This window comes from Oncorhynchus clarkii, chromosome 18 (genome assembly GCF_045791955.1).
Source record: "Oncorhynchus clarkii lewisi isolate Uvic-CL-2024 chromosome 18, UVic_Ocla_1.0, whole genome shotgun sequence".
Taxonomy (NCBI): domain Eukaryota; kingdom Metazoa; phylum Chordata; class Actinopteri; order Salmoniformes; family Salmonidae; genus Oncorhynchus; species Oncorhynchus clarkii.
In genome coordinates this window covers 57,117,704-57,131,978 of record NC_092164.1, presented here as the reverse complement: position 1 = coordinate 57,131,978, position 14,275 = coordinate 57,117,704, and the positions used below count along the sequence as shown (strand labels likewise).

The window sequence follows — 14,275 nt, the reverse complement described above, 5'->3', positions numbered from 1 at the left end:
TCTATGGTCATAACACTGTTCTGTGATCTATTGTCAGGCCACTATCTGTGCCTCACACCTGTCCCTCTTATCTGGTAACCCCTGCCCAGTGTTCATAGACAGCTCTCAGACGTTAAGCATAGATATGACTCTCTGAGGTCAATAAAGATCCTATGGCACTTATCGTAAGAGTAGGGGTATTAACCCCGGTGTCCTGGCTAAATTCCCAATTTGGCCCTCAAACCTGTAACTATTCCCCAGGTCGTTGCTGTAAATGAGAACGTGTTCTCAGTAAACTTACCTGGTAAAATAACGGATAAATAAAATGTACAAAATAAAATAGGCTACATGGCATTTTAATCGAGATTCTGTATTGGCCTACAGTGCCCATGCCTCCTTAGTCATTACAGAATACTTACTTGAAACAATTGATTTGGTCACCGCTGATAAAGGCATGACATACAGTATATGTGACAACCATGTCTATCAATGTCTACCCCCCCAAAACAGCTTTGTAAAGGTCCAAATACTATGATATAGGCTTACCGTTACCCTGTAATTGTGAGGTTTGCATCCTTATTTCTAAGTTGTCAGCCTCATCAAATGTATGAATGCTTAGCTCTGATATATTACAACTTGCTCGTACCATTGAGCTAGCTACACACCCAATATCACCGTGCGCAATTCCACACTCTCTGTCACTTTATTGCGTCCAAACCCGTGTGTTCAAGCTAACCGAATGCTTTTGGTTTGCGCGTGAGAACTTCGAAGTCGTCCGTAGGGCTGTACCTCTCGTTTCTCTCTGGACCATCTGACAAGCATGCTGCGTGTTACCCATGAGTCCTCGCTCATATAACTGAAGTTTAGAGTTGACTCTGATTTTAGCTATCCTCGAACGGTCTTCTTCGCTCCTCACCACTAGCGCACTGGACCAGCGAGACGCACAGGAAAGGAAGCAGTTCTGTGGGCATTTTGTACAGCCGCGAACCTCAGATATACGATTAAGAAAATATTAATACCAACAGAAATCTTGAGGAAAGAGCAGAGCGATCACGAATCGAGAGTTCTTTACCTAATTTAACCGTAAGCCTATAATTAATACGCTTGTCCAGTAAACTTTTGATGCTTTCAATTGCGCGCTTTAAATGTTTTCTTAATCATTTCGAGCAAAAAGCAAATTTATGATGACGACAATGCAAACTAGCGACAGTATAGGATAGGTTACAAAGTTACTGTTGCCGCTGTCAAATGATCTTGTAATCATATTATTCGATGGAACCTCACGTTAAAGGTTTAACGGTAATTGGGATTATCATATTACCAATTTAACATTTTCTTCAACTTGCATTTTGTCAAAATGCCATGAGCATTTTCTTTTGTGGTCGTGACTTGATTTATAGATAACATATTTAACAAACGAAATTCGAAGTAGACCCTGACATTGGAGGAATGAAATAATGACCTAGTCCAAGTAGGCTAATTATTATTCAACGCGGACAAGTTGATCATGACTTCGATTTCAGTTGGCAAAATTTCCAACGTAGATATGGGCTCACTGTTAAATAGGTGATTTAAACTGTATTCCGTTGTATTTAATAGGCCTACTTCTATCGGTAGGCCTATATTGGCTAACCATGTTAGGGAGCCCATCAAATAACGGTGGCATTAGAATGTTGGTGCCCCCCGCATCCAACGACGAAAGGCGGGTTGAATTTGTGGCTCTTACCGCAGTTCATATGGAGAGGAGCGAACCATCGACCCCGGAGCGCGCGCACCCCTCTCACCGCACCGGGCTCCTCGGTACCCCGCTGCCGGGGCGTCCTGGACCACGGGCGACCACCTCAGCCTCCAGCAAGCGCTACAGAAAGTTTCAGAACTTCTTGTACAACGTACTGGAGAGACCACGAGGATGGGCATTCATCTACCATGCGTTCATGTAAGTAATTGTTTTTCAATACAATGAAGGCTACTAGTGTCATCGCATTTGCTGAAAGTATATCTTTACGTTGGCTTATTTTTATTTACACACAATTTTATTTGTTTTTACGTCATTGTTAATTCACTTCTTTGCATTGAAACATTTCATGTTGTATATTGAATAACGCAACAGCCAGGCTTTCCTCGGAGTAGTTTTCTAATTAGCCAGGTGGAGTCAGTGGAGTTGCTTATTTGGCAATTAACTCACACATTCGACATACAACATGGGGCCTCACACTCAATTTTTGTCCTTCATCACTTGATTAAATCACAGTTAGATCTTTGCTTTCAAATTGAATTTGTCCAAAACCAATTGTAAATTATCAGACATTTTTCAAAGTCTCTCACTAAACATCCTCGGTAACTACAGAGACATTTGTCATTGACGTTATGGACAGGCTACTTGCCGCCCGTAGGGTTAGTCCTATGCTAACCTTACCAGGTGGCAGGGTTGGTTAAAGGTGCTTCCCAGCCGAAACAGTTCGGTAGAGTTTGTACATTATGATGACATTTGTGACGTTTTTGTTCATTTTGAACTTTTTTTTTCAACTGTTCAGGCACACATTTTTTTCTGGAGGCAAACCGAAGTTAGGAGCTGAAGTCTACGCCCTTCGTCAGTGCTTAAATTGAAGCATGACGCCTTAACTCTTGAAGTCCCTCTGATATTTAGGGAGAGGCAAGATCTATTTCTAAAAAAGAAACCCACTTTAAATCTTAGCTTTTTAACTTGTTCATTCTGTATGTTTTTTAAACATAAAATCAATCCAAATGCCCAGATTTCTGTAGGCGGGAACCCGATCGATGTGAGAACTATCTAATGAATAAATATCTTGTCCATCTGAAACATTTTTGCAAGAATTAGAGAATATTTATTTAGTCTTTTAGCACTTTTTGCTCACTGTCAGTTGACCAAAACAATGATTTAAAATTAAGTGGTGGATGGGAATGTGGATTATGGCTGGTTCACATGGTGCGCAAAATACAGCATCCCCAAGTTGTCATGTGTGTTAGAGGGACCATTGGAGGGCCAATTGTGTAAAGAAGAAAACATTTCCTCTGAACAAATGTAACTTACAGCAGCGTTTTGGTGACAGTCGAGGTAAATGATACAAAACAGAATGTAATTACCAAAATGTATGGTACTTATGTATGACCACAATATTCCACAGTATTCCTATGGTACCACAATATTCCACAGTATTCCTATGGTACCACAATATTCCACAGTATTCCTATGGTACCACAATATTCCACAGTATTCCTATGGTACCACAATATTCCACACTATTCCAATGGTACCACAATATTCCACAGTATTCCTATGGTACCACAATATTGCACAGTATTCATATGGTACCACAATATTCCACACTATTCCTATGGTACCACAATATTCCACAGTATTCCTATGGTACCACAATATTCCACAGTATTCCTATGGTACCACAATAAACTTCTGCTAACTGTGAGTTCTGACTTCATCGCTCATTGCTTCGGGGTCCTATTGCACATATGCCCCTAAGTGTATACAATATATTGGCTACATAGCTCTATCCAATCCAATAATTTATCTCCTATTAACACTGCGAATGATGAGGTTATCAACCAGCACTCTGAATCCATCACAACCCTGGCTTTCCCCCATTAAAGATCATTCTTCACTGGTGCTCAGCCAGTACTGGTGCTATCCCTATGGCATTTCTGGAGCCTATCTCAGAGCTGAGAGAGAGAGGGAGAGGGAGAGAGAGAGAGGATGTTGGCAGTTCTATTGTTGTTCTTTCTCCCTCAGAGTGGTGGGCAGAGTGCTAAGTTGCTGGGCTCATGTTTCAGATGCCAGGCCGTCTGAGACTCTCACGGACTGTTCTTATGGACGGGAGAGAGGGGGTTGTCCGTCTTTCTCTCTCCCTCTCTGCCCAGCACTAAGACTAAAGTCATCACACCGCTTTTCCAACTCCTGTGTTTTTAACACACGCACACACGCACGCACGCACGCACGCACACACACACGCACGCACGCATGCACATATGCATTAATCTGTTAGCCAAGGTTGATGTGCTCTGCTCTACAACACGCATCCCTACAATTGCCTACATGTTTGTGTGTGTGTGTGTGTGTGTGCACTTTGGGTTGTTGGATGAACTCTCATGTAATGCCATTAGCCACACTTGTGCTTACCTGAGCACATTTCCTTCTCAATATTATTATACCCGAGCTATGCATTTCTTGTGATTAATTACAATAGTCACGTAGCATGAGAATAACTACAGTATTGCTGTGTACAGGATCAGTGCTTTATTAGAGAGCCTCATTAAGACATGGTTAATCTATCTATCATAATTGAATCGAGCCACACAGTGCTGCGTGGGGAGATGGAGTACACATCGAGTGCTAATATCCCTAGATCGTTTAATTAGGCCTGGGCTCCGAACACGGACAGGCAGCTGGTGCAGATGTGTCATTCCTAGAAAGGGAGGGTTACATGGCAGAGTTGCATGGCAGGGTTATGTGGCAGGGTCACATGGCAGGGTTTACATGGCAGAGTTACGTGGCAGAGTTGCATGGCAGGGTTATGTGGCAGGGTCACATTGCAGGGTTTACATGGCAGAGTTACGTGGCAGAGTTGCATGGCAGGGTTATGTGGCAGGATCACATGGCAGGGTTTACATGGCAGGGTTTACATGGCAGGGTTTACATGGCAGAGTTACGTGGCAGAGTTGCATGGCAGAGTTGCATGGCAGGGTCACATGGCAGAGTTGCATGGCAGGGTTATGTGGCAGGGTTTACATGGCAGGGTTTACATGGCAGAGTTACGTGGCAGAGTTGCATGGCAGGGTTTACATGGCAGAGTTACGTGGCAGAGTTGCATGGCAGGGTTATGTGGCAGGGTCACATGGCAGGGTCACATGTATAGGAAAAGGAAGTCAAATGGAGGCTCATCATTCAGTAGGGCGGGTTCCCTAAAGACTGATCAAAGGTCAGCTTTACTTTCTTTTCATATTTGAGATTAGAATTTGCAAGCGGGTAAGCTGATCCCAGAACTTCTATCCAAACCGTTCAACTTGGACACCCACTTCGGCTCCTCTCTCAAGCTTCTGTCGAACAACCGCTGAACCAGAGATACAGAGACACACAGCACCATTCACGGGGCTTCCCTGGTTTCAGCACCTGGTCATACACACACGCACGTACACACACTCTTGATTCCAGACTGGTGATGTTTTGACTAGAGAACTGGCTGGGCCCTGGGTGAGGACTGAGGGAGAGGCTGAACTAAATGCTTTGTGTCCTGTGAGAACCTGGGAGAATAAGGAGAGTCATTGAAACATAGCCTCAGCCTGCGTCCCTACGGGCCCTGGTCAAAGTAGTGCTCTACATAGGGAATAGATAGAGTGCCATTTGGGATGCAGGCTGAGTCCGGGAAGTGCTGCTGCTCTTCCTGACAACGTTGTCCTAACAAATTCCTGTGCTCACCAACCTGAACCGTTGCTAAGACACACGGCCTTACGTCCGACAAGCTTTTCGTTTAAATGTCGCGGAGAAAGTTAGTGTTAAGTACCACATTTTAAAACAGGAGCTCCACTTACTTAAAATCCTGAAACCTCTTTGGGTGGGGGGGGGGGCTGTAAGAAGAGAGTGTGTGTGCATGTGATGCTACTTAGGAGCACAGGGACCTTGGTAAACAGTGTGTGCGTGGTGTCAATCTGTCAGATGCCTGGCATTCAGCTGGATCAGGTTCACGCAGCTACGTTCCACCTGACCTTTGACCCCTCACCCATTCCCACCCGCCACCCGTGCCACATATAGTTGTTTCACATGGTCTCGTCCCTGTAGCTCAGCCCTCCTACAGGGGGACCAGCAGGGTCAGGGGACTCTGTTCGTGTCCCAAAAGGCACCCTATTCCCTGTAGAGGGCACTTTTGACTAGAACCCTAAAATAAGTGCCCTAAATAGGGATGAAGATGGCGTTTGGGACGCAGACCACAGTCTAAAAGCGGGTGGCTCTATTGTTGGCGGTCGGACTGGACTGTATGTACCAGTCGGTGCCAAGCGAATGCCAGTCCACGGCCCAGACCGGAGCTGTTAGGCAACAATATCTTGATCTTTTTAGCTAGGGGCTCAGAGAGGCGGGTGGGGGGTGGTCACTCATAGACCAATGAGCACAATGTTCCCGTCCGGTGTGGGACGGGAAAAGCAGGCGAGCCAGAGACAGGACTGACCAGAGGGAGTGATTGATTAACTCCATGGAGGGTGGAGGGTGAAAATACACTAGTCATCTATTATTGATGTCTTTGTGCTAAAGGAACAGAAGGGAGAGTAGAGATGGACCAGGAGCATCAGAACAGAAGGGAGAGTAGAGATGGCCCAGGAGCATCAGAACAGAAGGGAGAGTAGAGATTGTCCAGGAGCAACAGAATATAAGGGAGTGTAGAGATTGACCAGGATCATCAGAACAGAAGGGAGAGTAGAGATGGTCCAGGAGCAACAGAACATAAGGGAGTGTAGAGATGGACCAGAAGCATCAGAACAGAAGGGAGAGTAGAGATGGGCCTGGATCATCAGAACAGAAGGGAGAGTAGAGATGGACCAGGAGCATCAGAACAGAAGGGAGAGTAGAGATGGATCAGGAGCATCAGAACAGAAGGGAGAGTAGAGATAGATCAGGAGCATTAGAACAGAAGGGAGAGTAGAGATGGGCCTGGATTATCAGAACAGAAGGGAGAGTAGAGATGGACCAGGAGCATCAGAACAGAAGGGAGAGTAGAGATGGACCAGGAGCATCAGAACAGAAGGGAGTGTAGAGATGGACCAGGAGCATCAGAACAGAAGGGAGAGTAGAGATGGACCAGGAGTATCAGAACAGAAGGGAGAGTAGAGATGGACCAGGAGCATCAGAACAGAAGGGAGAGTAGAGATGGACCATGAGCATCAGAACAGAAGGGAGAGTAGAGATGGACCAGGAGCATCAGAACAGAAGGGAGAGTAGAGATGGGCCTGGAGCATCAGAACAGAAGGGAGAGTAGAGATGGACCAGGAGCAACAGAACAGAATGGAGAGTAGAGATGGACCAGGAGCATCAGAACAGAAGGGAGAGTAGAGATGGACCAGGAGCATCAGAACAGAAGGGAGAGTAGAGATGGACCAGGAGCATCAGAACAGAAGGGAGAGTAGAGATGGACCAGGAGCATCAGAACAGAAGGGAGAGTAGAGATGGACCAGGAGCATCAGAACAGAAGGGAGAGTAGAGATGGACCAGGAGCATCAGAACAGAAGGGAGAGTAGAGATGGACCAGGAGCAGTCAAAGGGGTTGATGATGGTGTGTGTATCGGTCTTAGTTAAACGTTTGAGAATCCTGGGCCCATATTCACAAAGCTTCTCAAAGTAGGATGGTTGATCTACACTCTTAGAAAAAAAAGGGTTCCAAAAGGGTTCCTCGGCTGTACCCATAGGATAAATGCAAAACTGATTCTAGATCAGCCATCCTCTAAGACGCTTTACAAATACAGGCCCAGAGATGGTGAGTGGAGGCCTAATTGAGATACTGCGGTCAGAGAGACAGACAACAGGTTTTATGAGGTAACCAATGACATGAGCCAGCTGAGGTCAAGGCAAACTGAGGCCTTACCGTCATGGTTCTTCCGTCATGGTTGTGTGTTCGTTGTCTCTCCCTCGGAGTAGCTTCACTTCTGTTGATTTGTACAAATGTTCTCTCAAATTAACCATACAGAAAACAACCATAGTCAGACACATCTAGTCATCGAGTCTTGTGAATTGCCAGGGATACACACGTACACACAGGATTTGCGTGTCTAAGAGAATACGTTAGTGCTTGCTGTGCTGTTGCTGCCTTTTAATAATGCATTGTTTGTGCTTTTAAAGAAATTACGCAGCGATCATGAGTCCAATGGGAATATAGACCGTTTCTCTTTCCCAGTCTCTGTTTCTGTCTGTATCTCTCTCTCTCTGTCCCGCTCTGTGTCTTCGATCTCTCCATGATGGGACTGCTCCGTCCATTAGCTCTTGACTCTGAACTGGAGCTGAGGATGAGCACAGGGCCTCTGTCACTTCTCAATAGCCAATCATGACTGCTACTAGAACAAGTATTTTACCAAAACGTTCAAATAAAATATTAGATAACATATCTGCTCGCAGGTTCTGATATATGTGAAAGTCAACATAGTGTCTGAACTACAGTTGTGAATTAAGATGACCAGCTCATTTATAAATAAGTAATGCTTATTTGTATGTGTTCAGGCCCTTAATTTGGGCCTGAACACACCAGTACTGGCACTCAAAATAAATCGTGGCACATATTTCAGTCCACTTTAAGCATTGTAAATAAGCCAAGTGCTCTTAACCCACACAACCATGCTGATCTTGGGACTTTCTCCCTCTCTGTCTCCCCACCTGTCTGGGCTCGGTTTGGTTGGACAGTCTGAGTGTCTAACTCACTGGCCACCTAACCTGTCCATTAAGTGTGTCAGCAGTACTTTGGTAACAACAATTAACGCTGTGTAATGCAGACGCTGGGAGTCAGGAAGCAAGTACAGGGGGTGAATTTAATAATACAAAAACCATGGACCAATACATAACAAGAGAAGCATCTGGACATGAGAAACATAACTAACACTGTCTGGGGAAGAACCAAAGGGAGTGACATATATAGGAGAGGTGATCATAGAAGTGATAGGCGTGTGTAACGATAGTGCCAGGTGTGTGTAACGATAGTGCCATGTGTGTGTAACGATAGTGCCATGTGTGTGTAATGATAGTGCCATGTGTGTGTAACGATAGTGCCAGGCGTGTGTAACGATAGTGCCAGGCGTGTGTAACGATAGTGCCAGGTTTGTGTAATGATAGTGCCAGGCGTGTGTAACGATAGTGCCAGGCGTGTGTAACGATAGTGCCAGGCGTGTGTAACGATAGTGCCAGGTGTGCGTAATGATAGTGCCAGGCGTGTGTAACGATAGTGCCAGGTGTGCGTAATGATAGTGCCAGGTGTGCGTAATGATAGTGCCAGGTGTGCGTAATGATAGTGCCAGGCGTGTGTAACGATAGTGCCAGGTGTGCGTAATGATAGTGCCAGGCGTGTGTAACGATAGTGCCAGGTGTGCGTAATGATAGTGCCAGGTGTGCGTAATGATAGTGCCATGTGTGTGTAATAATAAGTAAACTGGCCCCAACGAGCGCCAGAGAGGGGGAGCGGGAGTAGACGTGACACGCTGCCCGTTTTTTAACCACATGGCAGAAAACCCACTAAAACTCCCCTTCGAAAAATCACAGCGTGACGTTTGTGGCTGTGTTTTAATTATTAAGGCGACTAACTTATGTCAGCAAGGAGCTTTTTATGTTTCCATGTTTGCTTGCCGCCCCAGTCAGCATATGAATGTGTTTATTGATGACTAAGGAGGAGGCGTACCAAAAGGCACCCTATTCCCTACAGACTGCACTACATTTGACCAGAGCCACATGGTAGCTGAATGGACCCTGGTCAAAAGTATTGCACTATATAGGGAATAGGGTTCCATTTGGGAGGTCAGCCATAAAGCGGCTGAAGGAGAAGGGAGAAACGCCACACAGCACTTTGAGGATTTTAACCTGCTCCTGACTGCTCCTGACTGCAGATTAGCTGCTTGTTGTTCATTACTCGGCTTTTATCAGTTCACCTCAGTCGGCGGTGTAAATTCTGCTCCATTAAGGATCCTCTATGGATGTGTTTTTTTTCTCTTCCTCTGCCACCCTCCCTCTCTTTCTCCCACCCTCGGTCCAACCTACCCTCTGTCCCTGCTATGTGGGAACATCATCTCTCATTAACTCAATCACCTTGTTTAATTGACTCCCCCCCTCTCTCTCTCTCTCCCTTCTCTCTCATCTCTCTCCCTTCTCTCTCATCTCTCTCTCTCCCTCTCCACCATGTCTTGATTTGCTTGTTATTTCTTCTCCCTTTACCCACTGTGTGCCTCTGTCAGAGAGGTGAATTGAGGAAAGGAGGCATTAACAATGAAAGGATGTTTTGAACCTAAAGGGAGAATTACTACAGGACGTACAGTAGCAATGAACCATCACACACACACACACACAACCCCCAAAAGAGACACACTGATCCAAGGTCACAGTACCTCAGATAAAGACTCATCTTGTATTTTTAAACCTCTCCCTCTTAGAGGAACAAACCAAAGTCCTAGTTACTTCTGTGTTGTTACAGTTCTACTGTAATTCTCAGCAGAGCTTGAACTTTCAGACCTAAAACGGAGAGAGAGAGGCCAGAAAGTTTAGTCTGGTTTGGATGGTAGAGGTTTTTAAGGCAGGCTAGGTTGAAGGGTTGAAGTACCTGAAACTGGCAGCTATCTTAAACGGTAAATGAGGTGTGAGAACAACACAGCCAAGTCTCCCTTATTTTCTCTCTCTCTCTCTGTCTCTGTCTCTGTCTCTGTCTCTGTCTCTGTCTCTGTCTCTGTCTCTGTCTCTCTCTCTCTCTCTCTCTCTCTCTCTCTCTCTCTCTCTCTCTCTCTCTCTCTCTCTCTCTCTCTCTCTCTCTCTCTCTCTCTCTCTCTCTCTCTCTCTCTCTCTCTCTCTCTCTCTCTCTCTCTCTCTGTCTCTCTGTCTCTCTGTCTCTCTGTCTCTGTCTCTGTCTCTCTCTCTCTGTCTCTCTCTCTCTCTCTGTCTCTCTCTCTCTCTCTCTGTCTCTGTCTCTCTCTCTCTCTCTCTCTCTCTCTCTCTCTCTGTCTCTCTCTCTCTGTCTCTCTCTCTCTCTCTCTCTCTCTCTGTCTCTCTGTCTCTCTGTCTCTCTGTCTCTCTCTCTCTCTCTCTCTCTCTCTGTCTCTCTCTGTCTCTCTCTGTCTCTCTCTCCCTGTCTCTCTCTCTCTCTCTCTCTCTGTCTCTCTCTCTCTCTCTCAACCCCTGGGTGTCTTCATTAGGCCCTGCTGTGCAGACTGGGACAGGGAGTTTGTCCCAAATGGCACCATTTTCTTTATGTAGTGCACTACTACATAGGGAATAGGGTGCCATTTGGGACGAAGTCTGGGAGACAGCAGCAGTTCCAGCAGCTCTGCACACTACCCCTTTGATAAAGGAGCACATCTTGTTATTTTTACGCACCACTCATGTGAAGGAAACACTAACTATGTAATTGAGTGGCTAACGAGATTAGGGTGAGTGTAACTGGATTGAATCCGAACTGGTCGCAGGTGATGTGATTCTTTGGGATTAGTTCTGGTTTGTCGAGGGGGGGGGGGGGGGGGTTCTGTGGTCTTGACTTCTGGGCTTCTGGTTTCTCTCTTGCTCTCTCTCCCGAAGTGTATCACTTTTTGCTTTTTTTTGTTGCCCTCTCTCTGCCTCTCTACTCTACCCTCTACCCCCTCTTCCCATTTGTCCCCCTCTCCCTGCCTGCATCTGGCCCATGTTTGTCCAGCCATGGGTTTCTGTCATGTGCTTGACACCTCTTTCGAGGTGCAGCAACTGTCAAAGCCCCTTGTCGGAGAGGGAGGAGGTAGAGACAGGGAGGAGGTAGAGACAGGGAGGAGGTAGAGAGAGGGAGGACAGAGACAGGGAGGAGGTAGAGAGGGGGAGGACAGAGACAGGGAGGAGGTAGAGACATGGAGGAGGTAGAGACATGGAGGAGGTAGAGGGAGGACAGAGACAGGGAGGAGGTAGAGACAGGGAGGAGGTAGAGACAGGGAGGAGGTAGAGAGAGGGAGGACAGAGACAGGGAGGAGGTAGAGACAGGGAGGAGGTAGAGAGAGGGAGGACAGAGACAGGGAGGAGGTAGAGAGGGGGAGGACAGAGACAGGGAGGAGGTAGAGAGGGGGAGTACAGAGACAGGGAGGAGGTAGAGACATGGAGGAGGTAGAGAGAGGGAGGACAGAGACAGGGAGGAGGTAGAGAGAGGGAGGACAGAGACACGGAGGAGGTAGAGAGGGGGAGGACAGAGACAGGGAGGAGGTAGAGAGGGGGAGGACAGAGACAGGGAGGAGGTAGAGACAGGGAGGACAGAGACAGGGAGGAGGTAGAGACAGGGAGGACAGAGACAGGGAGGAGGTAGAGACAGGGAGGACAGAGACAGGGAGGAGGTAGAGACAGGGAGGACAGAGACAGGGAGGAGGTAGAGACAGGGAGGAGAGAGAGACAGAGAGGAGGTAGAGAGAGGGAGGACAGGGGGGTGTGGTGAGACGGAGAGGGAGATAGCAGCAAGATTCTGAGGGGGGTGTGGTGAGACGGAGAGGGAGATAGCAGCAGGATTATGAGGGGGGTGTGGTGAGACGGAGAGGGAGATAGCAGCAAGATTATGAGGGGGGTGTAGTGAGACGGATAGGGAGATAGCAGCAAGATTCTGAGGGGGGTGTGGTGAGACGGAGAGGGAGATAGCAGCAGGATTATGAGGGGGGTGTGGTGAGACGGAGAGGGAGATAGCAGCAAGATTATGAGGGGGGTGTAGTGAGACGGAGAGGGAGATAGCAGCAAGATTCTGAGGGGGATGTGGTGAGGTGAAGTGGGGAGATGAGGGGAAGATGCTGTATTCATTTCCACTTTCAGGGCAGAATTGATCCCCATGGGAACAAGATGTCTGTCCCAGGCCGGTCCTGTAGGTGTTGGGTCTCCCCCAGTAATAACAGATTTATCTACACCTTCAGAACTCAGGGCTCACGTTCATACACATGATAAGATATGCACTCTACACACACGTTCACATGGATTTTGTATTGTAGATATGTGGTAGTAGAGTAGTGGCCTGAGGGAACACAATGTGTGGTAAAAAGTGTTATGAAATGTAATGTCATGTAATATTTTGAATATTACATGACAAGGAGAGCGATGGAGTGCTGCATCACATGACCTCCACAATCACCCGACCTCAACCCAGTTGAGATGGTTTGGGATGAGTTGGAATGCAGAGGGAAGGAAAAACAGCCAACAAGTGCTCAGCATATGTGGGAACTCCTTCAAGACTGTTGGAAAAGCATTCCAGGTGAAGCTGGTTGAGAGAATGCCAAGAGTGTGTAAAGCTGTCATGAAGGTCAAGGGAAACATTGGAAACGTTGCTCAATTCGTGTAACTGCCTTAATGTTGCTGGACCCCAGGAAGAGAAGCTGTGGCCTTGGCAGGAACGAATGGGGATCCTCAATAAGTAGAAATACAAATACACCAGGCTAAACCAGACCAGGTCTAGGGGGCCAGTGGTGTGTGTATGTGGTGGAGAGAGGATTGTTGTTTACCTCACCTCGTCTGGTCATGGGTCAAGGCTGCAGCTTGACAATCATGTTGTTGTTGTTCTTTATCATTCAAATGAATAAAGCAGCAATATCAGTATCACTAGCAGCCCCTCAATCTCACCATCTCAATGTTAACTTCCTCTCTGAATACTTGTCTGGGAAAATCTTTTAGCTGTGAAAACAGTAACATATAAAACATAATACATGCATATCACATTTGACTATCACATTATAGCCCTAACCCTGGGTTAGACCAGAAACCAGAGAATCAACATCCCGGGCCTCATTGCATTGTGGTCCTGCAGTGTAACGTGATCGGTCTGGATGTTGACACCCCATAATCACTTGTAATCTGTGTGTATGTAATGTTATTCTAGCCAGCCAGGCCAGGAATACTGCAGGGTTTGGGTGTGAAGGTCTTGCCAGAGCCAGAGGTTTATTTTGGGTGTATAAAGCCATTCAATCACCCGAGCTGGAGCTGCTTTCACAGTATGGAAAGGCAAGGCCAGGCCAATGACAGAGGGGTCTGGGATACAGCAAGGAAAAGCCAGGACAGGACAAGACCGGCCAATGACAGAGGGGCCCCGGATAGAGAAAGGAAATGCCAGGACAGGACCGGACAGGCCAATGACAGAGGGGTCTGGGATAGAGAAAGGAAAAGCCAGGACAGGATAGGCCAATGACAGAGGGGCCTTGGATAGAGAAAGGAAAAGCCAGGACAGGATAGGCCAATGACAGAGGGGTCTGGGATAGAGAAAGGAAAAGCCAGGACAGGATAGGCCAATGACAGAGGGGCCTCGGATAGAGAAAGGAAAAGCCAGGACAGGACCGGACAGGCCAATGACAGAGGGGCCTCGGATAGAGAAAGGAAAAGCCAGGACAGGACCGGACAGGCCAATGACAGAGGGGTCTGGGATACAGCAAGGAAAAGCCAGGACAGGACAAGGCCAGGCCAATGACAGAGGGGTCTGGGATACAGCAAGGAAAAGCCAGGACAGGACAAGACCGGCCAATGACAGAGGGGCCTCGGATAGAGAAAGGAAAAGCCAGGACAGGACAAGGCCAGGCCAATGACAGAGGGGTCTGGGGTACAGCAAGGAAAAGCCAGGAC

General features: G+C 47.1%; 1 protein-coding gene across 3 annotated transcripts in view; it reads left to right on the top strand.

Moving 5' to 3' along the window:
• The first annotated feature begins 903 nt into the window (after window positions 1-903).
• LOC139373753 (potassium voltage-gated channel subfamily KQT member 4-like) overlaps window positions 904-14,275 on the top strand; it is a 127,993-nt gene continuing 114,621 nt past the window's right edge. For all 3 annotated transcript variants that reach the window (XM_071114690.1, XM_071114689.1, XM_071114688.1), the window contains exon 1: window positions 904-1,915. In XM_071114690.1, the coding sequence (XP_070970791.1) occupies window positions 1,614-1,915 (302 nt within the window). In that variant the 5' untranslated portion in view covers window positions 904-1,613. The remainder of the gene's footprint in view (window positions 1,916-14,275) is intronic.